At 43.3% G+C, this 14,048-nt stretch overlaps 1 protein-coding gene across 2 annotated transcripts in view; it reads left to right on the top strand.

Annotated features, from left to right (window-relative positions):
* The window catches only part of CEP70 (centrosomal protein 70), a 79,743-nt gene extending 71,235 nt beyond the window's left edge, over nucleotides 1–8,508 (top strand). For both annotated transcript variants that reach the window (XM_030209328.1, XM_030209327.1), the window contains 2 exons: nucleotides 4,408–4,487; nucleotides 7,840–8,508. In XM_030209328.1, coding sequence (XP_030065188.1) covers nucleotides 4,408–4,487; nucleotides 7,840–7,907 — 148 coding nt within the window. In that variant the 3' untranslated portion in view covers nucleotides 7,908–8,508. The remainder of the gene's footprint in view (nucleotides 1–4,407; nucleotides 4,488–7,839) is intronic.
* Nucleotides 8,509–14,048: the final 5,540 nt, after the last annotated feature.

Here is a 14,048-nt window from a genome sequence, read left to right as displayed (position 1 = left end):
TATGGCAATGCTTATGTACTTATGTTTTTAAGTGATTGGCATCGCTCCCACTACCCTAGAGACCAGGGACCCCCACTAAGCCTCAGGGGTCAGTGAAGAGGGGCCCACTGGGGGAGGGCTGCCTTGAGAGGCTTGGCCCTGGGAGAGGGGGGTTATTTCTCAGAGGCTGCCATATGTTGAGTTCTTGCTGACATGTGGGGGCTTCCCTCACTGGGGGGAGGTTGCCGAGGCAGGGGGGATTGGGGTCTAATTAGGGGTCTGTTATCCTGAGGGGGGCTGATTGAGAGGTCTATGTGCCGCTTGTGGTGGGTACCGCTGGGGGTGGGCTCTTGAGGGGTCCTGTAATGGAGGAAATGTTGACATTGGGGTAGGGGCTGCCCATAGAGGATCTGCTAATGCTGGGATTGCGGCCTTTAGCAGCAGGAGTGGCTGATTTAGAAAGCTGCTTCCACATCTGTGGGGGGGGGGGGGGGGTCCGGTTTTCCCCACATGCAGTTCTCTGCTGTTCCCTCTGTACATGAGGGACTAACATGTAGTCCTGTACCTATTTTACAATAGGCTTTATGTTTGGCAGAGTCTTTTGTAAACTAGTATGGGAATTCCACACTGAATTTCCCTCTCTTTTTTCTCTGAAATCTGCCTCCATGTCTGTCAATGTTCAATATAATAGATCATCACATTTTGTTAGAATTGGTGGGCTAGTTTGTTGTACTGGGAGATTGCACATCTATAGAAAAAAAAAACCACACTGACCATTTGCTGCTCAAATTTGACACTAATGTTCTGGGATTTTATCTATCTTTATTTTTTGGATTGTTTTTTTTTTTTTTACAATTGTGATTGTTTTAATGTTTGTATTGGCAGAATGAGTGAAAGATTGAGTGTTTTATTGTAGTCTGTTTTATATCTTTGTTTTAAATTTGTTTTTATGAATTCTATTTTTTATCAGTGTTGTACCTCACTGAGAGTTCCTTTTACAAAGCTGTGCTACCGATTAGCGGCACGCTAAATGCGAAGAAGCCCGTTCTATTCCCATGGGCTTCTTCGCTTTCAGCGCACCACTAGTGGTAGCTCAGCTTTGTAAAAGGAGTCCTGATTGTTTTGATTCAGCAAGAAATAAACATTGATAAAGAAAACTAATAGAGAATATTTTGTCCCTGTTGAGGTTACTACAGAGGTTATCGGTTAATGCTAACCAGCAGTGATCCCATGCTATATGGCCTGTTCTGAATTTGCATTGGTTAAGAATCAAAGCTACTCTTGCTCTCAAAAAACGTTTGGTGCTAGGAGGCCACCATATGTGAAATCTATTTGTTACGCAAACAATATAGCAAAACTGCAGTAATATATTTTCTTTTCATCCTGCCAGACCAGTCCAGGTGAGATGGTTATGTCCTCTACCAGCAGAGGGAGGCATAGAAAACCACCTATCCAGGCTGAAACCCTAAATAGGTGGTGTATCTGGGTTGGATAGGCAGTATTTTCTAAAGACAAGCAGGACTTTGAATTCTCAAGCATGAGTGACATCACCTATGAAGTCTGGTGGGGAAAATAGTATCCCAGCAACTATTTCTAGAAGCTTTTGGGCCATCTCACTGCACGTGCATGTCCATTCCTGCCTGCTACTGTAATGCAGGACCTCCTCAGTCTAATTTTCCATGGAGCTGATCAGACCAATTTTTCGTCACAGTCACCTCAATCGCGCATTATAATAGGCAACAGTTCTTCCTTCCGAAAGAGCCTGAGTGCTGTGGGGGTCATCACCTTCTCCTACATGAAGCTTCTCTTCTAAGGGATCTCTAGCCCGCCAATCAGCTACGTTAGGGGCCCTCTCCTCCAAGTTCACATTAGAGAGCACAATCTGTACCTCCTAGTCCCTTCAGGGGTCAAAATGTGGTCTTTTAGATTGTGTAAACTCCTCTGAACCAGTGGCGTAGCCAGACCTGACATTTTGGGTGGGCCCAGAGCTAATATGGGTGGGCACTATCTCTCTATATAAAAGGCAACACCAACGTTCTATGAAGCCTCCAGCCGGAAGTGTGAAGGGGGCGAGATATCCGGTTTCCCTATGAGTGTCTGCCCCACCCTCTCTGTAACACAGTCAGTGAAGGAAAACAGCAGAGCACGAAATCAAATGGCTGGCTCTGTAACAGTGAAGGACTCAGAGGGGGGAGGGGAGAGAGGCCAGAGGGCAGGGACACACACACTCCCACATGCACACAGAAGAAACCATTGCTAGCCCCCGTTTCATTTGCATCAGAAACGGGGCTTTTTTACTAGTATCTATATATATAGAGATAGATAGATATAGATAGAGAGAGACATGAGTAGTGTTTCTTGTGATACTACAAAATAATGCCTTGCACTTGATGATAGATTTCTAAGTATTCTGCCCAACAGCTGCCCTGCATCAACATAAACCACTTACTTAATGTGAAAAAAATTTTAATAGTGCCCACCAAGCCCCAGCTAGCTTAATTTAAGAAAACAAAATTACATGATATTAAAATTATGATGTAAAAAAAAAACAAAAAGCATTTGCAATTTTATTACCTGCTGCTGGGCTGGCAGTAAAGTTACCTGGGGCCGAGACCGAGACAGGAAGGAACTGGAGTCCGATCCGATTCTCGAATGATCTCTTCAATTCGAACTTTCGAAGACCACCTTTCCAGGGAGGCAGGCAGGGCCAGGCTGAGGCTCGTACAACCCTGCATTCGTGCATGTGGCCATGTGCACCTATTTTTTTTAGCCTGCCCTCCCTCAGACCACATCACGAGCGAGCGGAGGAGTCAACCGGAGCGAGAACGAGGCTGCGAGCACGGCGCCGCGCACAGCCACTGTCAGCCACGTCCGGGTCCACTTCCGCTTCCGTGTAGGAGGATCGAATCTGTGGACGCACTCTCTGCCTCTCTCCTGAAGGTAAGCGGCCTGAATCTGATGGGATCGATGATATCGATCATCGATGAACTGAGCCTGAGCGCGGATGCGACCTACGCTATGCTAGGCTGTGTGTGTGCGCTTGGGTGGTGGGCGGGCCTGAAATCAGAGCCTGTATGTGGAGAGGAGTGATCAGCTGCCAGAGTGCCGCGGGTGCCGTGCCGTCTCTGCCATCACGCTAGGCTGCTGCTGCAGTTGTGTGGCGCTTGGGTGGGCGGGCCTGGGCCCATCCAGGCCCACCCGTAGCTACGCCCCTGCTCTGAACCCCCGGGCTGACAGCCGCCTGATTCAGCAAATATGCTTTGTGTAAGAGGAGAATAAATTTGGGGGAGGGAAGGGAAAAGAATGTCCCTGATCTCATCGTCCAGCAAAACGTCTTACGCCTGCAGAGAACACTTCCAGGGCCAAAGAATTCTTCATGAAACCTTCCAAGGCCAAAGACAGAGGGGAAGAAGCTGCCGGAGGACTGAATTATGAAGGAGCTAAGATGGCCACTGCTCCCACACTTTCTGCTCCTTCCATGCAGCTGTTATGTGAGGAGGTTGACAGCTGTCCCATTATGCCAGGATCTGCACAGTCTGGAACTGGCCTGGCAGCTGCTGTCACACCAACAAAAATGTTTAGCACACTCTGGAGCCTCTGTACCTTCCACAGCCCAGTGCAGCATTGGAGCTTGACTTCATTGCACTCACTGCAGTGCCACGAGTTTCCCCTTACAGGTGTTGGTCCCAGCACACAACAGAAATGCTGCCCGACAGTCCACAACTTCCTCCATTAATGTTGCTCCCCACACAACCCCAGCACTCCCTGATAAGCCAACTGGAGTGGCTCCTAGAAGCTTCCTCCTGCCGCTTGGCTGCAGAAGAGGCCACCACTGCTTAATTCCTGTCTTCTACTGGCATAAAGAGAAATCTAATTTTATTCTGCTGGGGGGAGGGACATATATATTAAAAGTACTCTCGAGAAGAAAAAGGTAAGAGGGAGAAGGGACCTGGATTCCTCCCCCTCCTCAAGCAAATGGTCTGCCATGGCAGGACCATGAATTCCTTCCCCAGATGTCCTAGCACAATCAGGGAACCAGCTCTCCAGTTAGGCCCAGGAGCAGCCTCACCAGTTCAGAGCCTGCTGCACAGAATGTCTGTTGCCATCTGCTGGAGACAGAATATTGGTGAGCAGCTGCTGCACACTTCCCATTATAGGGCAGAGACAGAGTTCATAAGACATTGTTCTCTGTCTCCATATGCTGGCCGATGGGCATAACTGATTGGTTCAGGATTGGTTTGGTGGATGATAAGAAATATTGATGGACGAGAGTTGATTTTGATTTGAAAAGATTATATTATTAAACTACTTTAGCACACATTAACCTTTTGGATTTATCTCTCTCTTAATATAAAGCTCAAATTCTTTTTATTAAAAGAAGTGGACCCGTTTTGTCAGTTACTAAATGCAACTGTTTACTGGTTTTAGCGTTATCAGACAGCTGGAAGACTATGAGGAATTTTTTCCAGCATTTGAAATGCTTATTCAAGAGCTCCTGGAAATTTTAGGTAAGTGAGTTGAGGCAAAAAAATTCCTAAATTAGCACCTTCATGCTGCACTTCAGTTTTAAACTGTGTGACATCTTCTCCAGACCAGGGGCGTAGCCAGATAACAGATTTTGGGTGGGCCTAGACAAGAATTGGGTGGGCACCGTGTTCTCCCCCCGCCCCCCCCCCCCAAAAAAAAATCTCAGCTGAAAGAAAAACACTTCTTTCCACCTTGGCAGCAGGAATGCACTGAAAACTGAGCATGCGCAGTGCCAGTGTTGTGGAGAGTAGCGTTTTCGTTACCATCAGGGGGAAATCTTCAGCTACAGGAGCTTGGGATTCCCACCAGTTACCACTAACCATATGATACTGTTGGGTGGGCCTGAGTCATACCACCCAAGCCCACCTGTGGCTACGCCACTGCTTCAGACACTCCCCAATATGATATTGTGCACCTTACCTCGTTCATATTCAGGAAACATTCTTGTATTACTTACCAAAGTAATATATATGGAGGGTTATTTTATAACAAGGTACCTAGGCATATATGTTTCTCTTATAACATAAGTGCAACATGTATACTTGTGTGCTTCTAAGATTACACAAGAGGAAACGTGCAGAGGTTACGTCTGCTGTGAGGTACCTGTAATTCTGTGGGTATGTGCAGTTACGAGGTATTTATTTTATAAAATGCACACATAAATGACAGTGCTGTGCTTATGATCTGCCCCCAGGAAGGCTGACCCAAAAGTAGGCGTAATATATTTCTGTGTGTGTGTGAATCCTTCAAAATAATTTAATAAGAGCCTGCTTGAGCATGTTAAAGGCAGTCCTACATATCCAAGTCCCCATAAAGGTGTGTGCAAAAATTTAGGTATCCCTGGTCAAAACTGTATTCTTCAGTGAATCCTTATTTGAACAGAACCTAACACAACCTCAACATGCTACAAAGTTTTAATAAGATATTCCACAAATGTATGATTACTATTTATTGCTCGATTTTAACATTGAAAATAATTAAAAGCGAATATGGCAGGTGCAGAAGTTTGAACATCTTTCCATTAATATATTTTTTTCAATTTATTAATAAGGCCCCCTAACTGTTACTTTCAGCAACTGTGGGCTTCTCTGGAGAGCTGTCTGTGCATTTGAAAATTAAGAAAATTCACTCTTACCAAAAAGGGGAACACTAAATAAAAGTTCTAAACACTCCCAAATAACAACAACTGTCAGAAACATTTGTTAAGAAATGGATGTTATATGGAACTATTAAGTCAAAGCAAGAGCTCACAAACTAAAAAAATATGTGACAGACCTTCTCCAAAAATGGTCAGATTTACAAAACATAACCCACAGATGACTGCAAATGACCTGCTGAAAAGTGTAGCTGATACTGGAGTAATTATCCACCATTCCAGCACTGCTTTTAAACATCAATGATGTGTGTGGTGTGTTGTCAGGCGGAAACGCTCTCTAAGAGCTCATCATAACTCACTTAAAATATAGAACAGAAGTCCCTGTTAAGCCTGAAATATTTTAGAACAAAGTGCTTTAGACTGATGAAACAAAAATTGAAGTGCTCAGCCACAACTACACAAGATACATTTGGAGAAAAAAAGAATGAAACAGAAAAAGAACATCTTGCCCGACCACTAAGCAAGGGGGAAGATCTTTTATGTTTCAGGATTGTGTGGTAGCTAATTTTGCAGGTGAAAGAAGAATAGATTTAACTAAGCATCAACATATCCTAGAATCTAATGGCCCACAGAAAATAGGATGGATATTTCAGCATGGCAGTTATCTGAAACATACCTCAAAATCAACCACACAGTACTTAAAGGAAGAAACGATGAAGGTTTTGGAAAGGCCTCCAATCCTGTTACTTGAATATTATAATGGAAAATATCTGGGGAGATTTCAAACCTGCAATGCATGCTAGGAGACCTAAGAAAATTTCTGAGCTAGAAGAATTCTGCAAGGTAGAGTGGGGAAATATCTCAAAAGCAATCTTAGCCGGCTACAGGTCTATAAAATAATGAGTGGAGTGGACCGGGTAGATGTGAAGCATCTGTTCACGCTTTCCAAAAATACTAGGACTAGGGGGCATGCAAAGAAGCTACAATGTAGTAAATTTAAAATGAATCGAAGAAAATGTTTCTTCACTCAACGTGTAATTAAACTCTGGAATTCGTTGCCAGAGAATGTGGTAAAGGCGGTTAGCTTAATGGAGTTTTAAAAAGGTTTGGACAGCTTCCTAAAGGAAAAGTCCATAGACCATTATTAAATGGACTTGGGGAAAATCCACTATTTCTGGGATAAGCAGTATAAAATGTTTTGTACATTTTTGGGATCTTGCTGGGTATTTGTGACCTGCATGGGCCACTGTTGGAAACAGGATGCTGGGCTCAATGGACCTTTGATCTTTCCCAGTATGGCAATACTTATGTACTTATGTACAGACATTATTAGATCTGCCCATAAATCTGCTGACTGAAAGGATGTTCGGTCATTTTGCATCTGCGATATTTACTCTTTTTCTTATGTTGAATGTATAAAAAGACAAACCTGAAATAGTAATCATAGATTGAAATATGCAGAAAGAGTTTGTGTTTAACTTTGTTTCACATATGTTCACATAAAGGCCCTTTTACTAAACTGCGGTACGCACTAACACGTGCATACCGCAGGGCGTGCTCGGGCGTCCTGTGGTAGTTTTGGCATCTGTGCACGCTTCCTATGTGCTAAAAAAATATATATATTTTGTTTTTTAGCACTGAGGGCTTGTTTGGTGGTGGAGTAGGCATGCCCAGCGCTAATCGGTTAGCACAGCACATAGTGCGTGAGCCCTTTACGCCTAGAAAAGAGGTGTAGTTCAGGGTTCATGTGCTAATGGCCACACGCTACTGGGACAACAGAGCTGGCGTAGGGTTTGTTGCGGCCAGTGACCCAATGTTTGGCGCTGGACGCTGATCATTGGGGATGAATGCGTTAAGCGCTGATTAGCATGCATTTGCAGGCTACTTGCGCTAAGAGCCCTTGAGTGCGTTGTTTCACACGCTTGAGGGCTCTGATCATGGGGTAGTAGCAAATGCCAGCGCTAACAGCCGGCGGGATGCTCTGTTAGCTCACCTTAGTAAAAGGACTCCTGTGTTTGCTTGTTTAGCAAGTACTTATATTTGATTTTGCAGCATTTGTTTCTCAAATTCATTCAACCAACTTAGGGCCCTGTTTACTAAACCGCGCTGTAGGCATGCTTACTTTTAGTGCGCGTGAATGCTAGAGACATTAGTGCACGCTAAAACGTTAGTGTGCCTACAGCGCAGTTTTAAACAGGGCCCTTAGTTTGTGCAACCTTTTTTTTTTCTCCTACCAGAGATCGACAACCTTGATGACATCTTGCCAGCAATACAGACATTAAAGATGATAAAAGTCAAAGACTGATCCATATCTCCTTTACTGCCGTAACACTTTTGAAAATTCAGCTGTTACTGTTGGTTCACGTTCTGGAAGCTGCTGATGCTGAGATATTCTGGTGCAGTGATTGAAGGTCAAGTGCTGCACAGCTACCTTCTTTCTGCCGAGAGAACATTTGTACTGAATAAAATGTCTGTATTATTTTTATATCATTTCTGCTGGTAAGAGGTGTTGGAGTTTTTCTAAAAATGTGAGTAGAATCCTGCCTTAAAACTAGTATCTAGATAATTAATTCATTCTTGGGGTCAGCCGGCAGACTAGTAACCGGCTCCGTCTCTTTGGAAATAGAGAACATTTCCTATGGTCTTACAGCCACAAGGGTGGTAAAACAAAACTTCAAATGTGTTTTTTAATACTTTAAATCAAAGCTCTTAAATTATATTTTTATTTGTTTTAATTACTATTGTTTTATAAGTATATCAGTACATTGTGTTCACAAGGTGATAAGGCATTTAATTAAAACCATTGTATTGAGTTTTTAAACTTTCATAAAATAAACTAATTTCTAGAAATTATCATTCCCCTTTGTTTATAGTAACCAGAATATATATGGGGCTCATTTTCAAAGCACATACAGTGGGGGAAATAAGTATTTGATCCCTTGCTGATTTTGTAAGTTTGCCCACTGACAAAGACATGAGCAGCCCATAATTGAAGGGTAGGTTATTGGTAACAGTGAGAGATAGCACATCACAAATTAAATCCGGAAAATCACATTGTGGAAAGTATATGAATTTATTTGCATTCTGCAGAGGGAAATAAGTATTTAATCCCTCTGGCAAACAAGACCTAATACTTGGTGGCAAAACCCTTGTTGGCAAGCACAGCGGTCAGACGTCTTCTGTAGTTGATGATGAGGTTTGCACACATGACAGGAGGAATTTTGGTCCACTCCTCTTTGCAGATCATCTCTAAATCATTAAGAGTTCTGGGCTGTCGCTTGGCAACTCGCAGCTTCAGCTCCCTCCATAAGTTTTGAATGGGATTAAGGTCTGGTGACTGGCTAGGCCACTCCATGACCCTAATGTGCTTCTTCCTGAGCCACTCCTTTGTTGCCTTGGCTGTATGTTTTGGGTCATTGTCGTGCTGGAAGACCCAGCCACGACCCATTTTTAAGGCCCTGGCGGAGGGAAGGAGGTTGTCACTCAGAATTGTACGGTACATGGCCCCATCCATTCTCCCATTGATGCGGTGAAGTAGTCCTGTGCCCTTAGCAGAGAAACACCCCCAAAACATAACATTTCCACCTCCATGCTTGACAGTGGGGACGGTGTTCTTTGGGTCATAGGCAGCATTTCTCTTCCTCCAAACACGGCGAGTTGAGTTCATGCCAAAGAGCTCAATTTTTGTCTCATCTGACCACAGCACCTTCTCCCAATCACTCTCGGCATCATCCAGGTGTTCACTGGCAAACTTCAGACGGGCCGTCACATGTGCCTTCCGGAGCAGGGGGACCTTGCGGGCACTGCAGGATTGCAATCCGTTATGTCGTAATGTGTTACCAATGGTTTTCATGGTGACAGTGGTCCCAGCTGCCTTGAGATCATTGACAAGTTCCCCCCTTGTAGTTGTAGGCTGATTTCTAACCTTCCTCATGATCAAGGATACCCCACGAGGTGAGATTTTGCGTGGAGCCACAGATCTTTGTCGATTGACAGTCATTTTGTACTTCTTCCATTTTCTTACTATGGCACCAACAGTTGTCTCCTTCTCGCCCAGCGTCTTACTGATGGTTTTGTAGCCCATTCCAGCCTTGTGCAGGTGTATGATCTTGTCCCTGACATCCTTAGACAGCTCCTTGCTCTTGGCCATTTTGTAGAGGTTAGAGTCTGACTGATTCACTGAGTCTGTGGACAGGTGTCTTTCATACAGGTGACCATTGCCGACAGCTGTCTGTCATGCAGGTAACGAGTTGATTTGGAGCATCTACCTGGTCTGTAGGGGCCAGATCTCTTACTGGTTGGTGGGGGATCAAATACTTATTTCCCTCTGCAGAATGCAAATAAATTCATATACTTTCCACAATGTGATTTTCCGGATTTAATTTGTGATGTGCTATCTCTCACTGTTACCAATAACCTACCCTTCAATTATGGGCTGCTCATGTCTTTGACAGTGGGCAAACTTACAAAATCAGCAAGGGATCAAATACTTATTTCCCCCACTGTAGACATTCAAAGTTAGTTTGAGGGGCATTTATGAAAGTGTGTCTAAGTCGGACTTTGGACGTTTTGGGGGAGATTCTATATATGACACTGAAATCAGTGCTGACTAAGCGTATTCTCTAATCGGTGCCTAGATTTAGGCGCTGATTATAGAATATGCTTAGTGATATTTCAGCACCTAAATCTATGTGCATCCATTTACACCAATAAAAACATGGCATAAATCCCAGCGCATAGATTTAGGTGCACTGGGCCGTGTTCTATAACTAGGCACGTAAATTTCAGAACGCCTATTTCCCCACCCATAACCACACCCCTTTTTGCCTGCACGAGTTAGAAGTTCATCGTACATCATTACAGAATATGCTTAGTCAGTTGTCCACCTAAATTCTAATCAGTGTCAATTAGTGTTATGCTATGTTATATAGGACTTATAGCCCACCAAATCTTCTTTACAGAATTCAAGGTGGGATAACATAAAGAACTACTGATGCAAATCACCAGGATGTTACCATAGACGTAAAAAAACAAAACCAATACAAATAATAAACTAATTATTATTAGGAAAAAAGGTATGTTTTTAAAACCTTTCTAAAAGCAAATAGGTTTAATAATGCAACTCAGAAAGTAAAAAGTGCTCATTATTGCTCGTTAAGTGCTGTTATCAGCGTTCATTAGCTTGTTAAATTACACGTCGATTTCAGCGCTGATCTCTCCGAGCGCTGTATAGAATCCAGGGCTTTGCGCTAAACGTACCAAATTCAAATAAGATATATACTCATTTTTTGGAAAAATCTTTTTTTGAAAATACCATTTCAAACATGGTTTTTGCTTTGTGCTTTTATCTTTAGCTCATCTTCGAAAACAAAAAAATGCACAAGTTTAAAAAAAGCACAAAATCAAGCCATTGGGATGTAGGAGGAGCCAGTATTTTTAGCAGACTGGTCCAAACATCCCAGGAGAGCAATGGGGCACCCTAGGGGGCACTGTTATGAACTTCATATAAATGTTCCCAGGTACACATCTTACCATTGCTCCCATATCTTGTCTGCTGAGCCCTCCAAAACCCACTACCCCCAACTGTACACCACTACAAGAGCCCTTATGGGTGAAGGGGGCACCTATATGTGGGTTTCTGGTTGTTATGGTATAAGCCAATCATCAGAATTAAATGTGTAGCATGATGTTGTGTTGGATCAGATACATATATATATATTTGTGCAGCTTTTAAATATATATATATATTTATATATATATTTGACACTGCAGCAGAGAAAATAGTCTCATTCCAAAAGCCCTCTTCCCTCGGGGAATATTTACAAGACAAAGGTACTGCTGCAGTGGCAGGGACCTCACCTTGCCTTTTCTCATTCCTTAAACAAAAGAGCTTCCTCTGCCCTCCCACCTAACAAAGGCATGACTAAGGTGGGCACCTGAATACCCCATTGAAGACAAAGACTTCAGAAGGGAAACCATAAACAGGACATTTGCTTGTCAAAGGTATAGCTGCCCCTCCCATCATCTATCAGACAAATGGACGCCAGGACATCTGCAGAAAGAAGGACTTATAATGTGGTCATGTGAACAGACTACATTAACCATAATGCCTTGCAAAATATCCAGGACATGCACACACCATGCTTCTCTGCTAACATTATAAAAGGCCTGGAAACAGCCCAGCTTGCTCTCTTGGAACCTGCCTCCTCTTGGGACCTGCTGCTCTCTTTGGGGTCTGCTGACGCCTTGCCCCTCAACATGTGCTCATCAATCAGCTGGACCACAGCATGCTTGTAACAAGGACTTGTAAGTTAACCTACCTGCTACTTTGTTCTATTTTTATGCACAGATTACCTGTAAAGATCTCTTAAAACCTACCTCTCGTGTGCAATTGTATATTAAATCAATCTTTTTGAAGCTAAAAATACGGTCTCTTTGTGTTCTGAGTATATGGTATCTTTTATATATACTTAATCTATTTAATTTATTGCAATTATCACCTTTGGTGATTGGTGGAGAAATTAATATCCTAAAACTTATAAATACAGCATCTGCTCTTAAATTATAAACAGTAGCGAGTGCTCTCGAGCTCTTTCCCCAAAATAAATAATTTCTTGTAACATGGTGAGTTTTGGAAGGCTCACAGTTTCCACCACAAGTGTAACAGGTAGGGGGAGATATGGGCCTGGGTCCACCTGCCTACAGTGCACTGCACCCACCACTAGACTACTCGGGGGACTTGCATGCTACTCTAATGGACCTGGCTATAACATCTGAGGCTGTCATAGAGGCTGGTGAGTACTATTTTTATTCACATTTTTGGGGTTGGAGGGGGGTCAGTGACCACTGGGGGAATAAGGGGGGGGGGGGTCATCCCTGAATCCCTCCACTGGTCATTTAAGGAACCTTTCTGAGTATTATTCCTTAGAAAAACAGGTCTAGACCAAAACGTTGAAGTTTTCACCCTAGATGTTGTGGTTTTGTTCCATTATGCTGTAAAACATCCAAGTGTTAGGCATGCCCTAATCTCATCTTCAAAACCCCTCCCCCACCTCCGACATGCCCCCTTTTGATTTGGACACACTACTGGCGAAATGCATAGATTGATACTGCAAAACAGGTTTCGAAAATACTGATTTGGACGTTTTGAGAAGAAGTCCATCTAAATGGTGCTGTATGACATTTTTTGTACGTTTTTCTCTTTCGAAAATGAGCTCCATAGAAACCTATGTAACTTTGTAAATCTGTGTGCTTTGCAAATGAGCTTCTATGCAACTTTAGTCTGAGTGCTTTGAAAACACATCTCTATGTATTGAAATGTGCAATATTTCTATGGGCATCTCTAGCATTTATCGCACACTAAAAATGCTAGCATGCCTTTGTAAAAGACCCCCTTAGTCTTTTTGTTTCTCCTCCTTGTATAGCTGGATTCTGTTTGCAGCTCTTACAAGTAGTGAAACACGTTAAACAGATGGACCTTTTCCCTTATGAAGTGCTAATGCATAGATGTCTCCTAGATCTGGGTCTTCCTTTAGGATTGTAGGAATGTTTTTACTAAAGAAGAAGAACCAAGAAAGCTAAGATTTATTAGTATTTTCTTGATTAGAGGAAAGGTTTGTGTAATGCTGACAATTTACTTTGCCTTTTGGGGGCCAGGAAGCAGCATGGCCCTACAGCTGAAATATGTTGAGTCCATCTTCTCAGTAACTTCATGGAACCCACAGAACGTGCCCTGGTGGTTTGTCTCCTAGAGCAGGTTAACCAGAAACTCCTCCTCCAACCACAGTCGAGCAGAATAAATTGCCTCCTTGCCCCTTTTATAGTTGCTGTTAAACACTTATATTTGACATGGGAATCTGTGGGGAAGGAAAAGAACTTTTGTCTGCTATTATGCAAAAAAATTATTTGAAATTATCAAGGAGAAAACTGCATCCTATATAATAAAACGCACCTCCAACATTCTGAAGCTGACTGCATGGCTGAGGCATTCCTGCTCTCTGTATCCATGTCCTGAATTGACATCACGTACTTCCGGGTTCGTCACAAGCAGAAGTGACCAACCACACGAGGTTTCTCGGCTTCAGAATGTTGGAGGTGCATTCTGTTAAATAGGATTGGTCAGTTCCTTGAAGCACAGCCAGAGCTCAGCGTCCTGCACAGTAACGCTCAGACACCAGAGGGGGGGGCTGACACCAGAGAGAGAGGGGGGGCGTGACACCAGAGAAGGGGGGGGGAAGGTATCTCTGTCACACACACACTCTCACAGTCAATGTCTTTCTCTCACTCTCACACACTCTATGTCTCACACTGTATCACATTCACTGTCTATGTGTCACACAGTCACTCACACACTCTCTTGGTCTCATACACTCAGTCTCACAGAGAGTCTGTCTCACACACACACTCTCTTGCACACACTGTATCTGTGTGAAACTCTCACACTGTG

Source organism: Microcaecilia unicolor, chromosome 7 (genome assembly GCF_901765095.1).
Source record: "Microcaecilia unicolor chromosome 7, aMicUni1.1, whole genome shotgun sequence".
Classification (NCBI taxonomy): Eukaryota; Metazoa; Chordata; class Amphibia; order Gymnophiona; family Siphonopidae; genus Microcaecilia; species Microcaecilia unicolor.
This window is presented reverse-complemented; position numbering and strand designations above follow the sequence as displayed.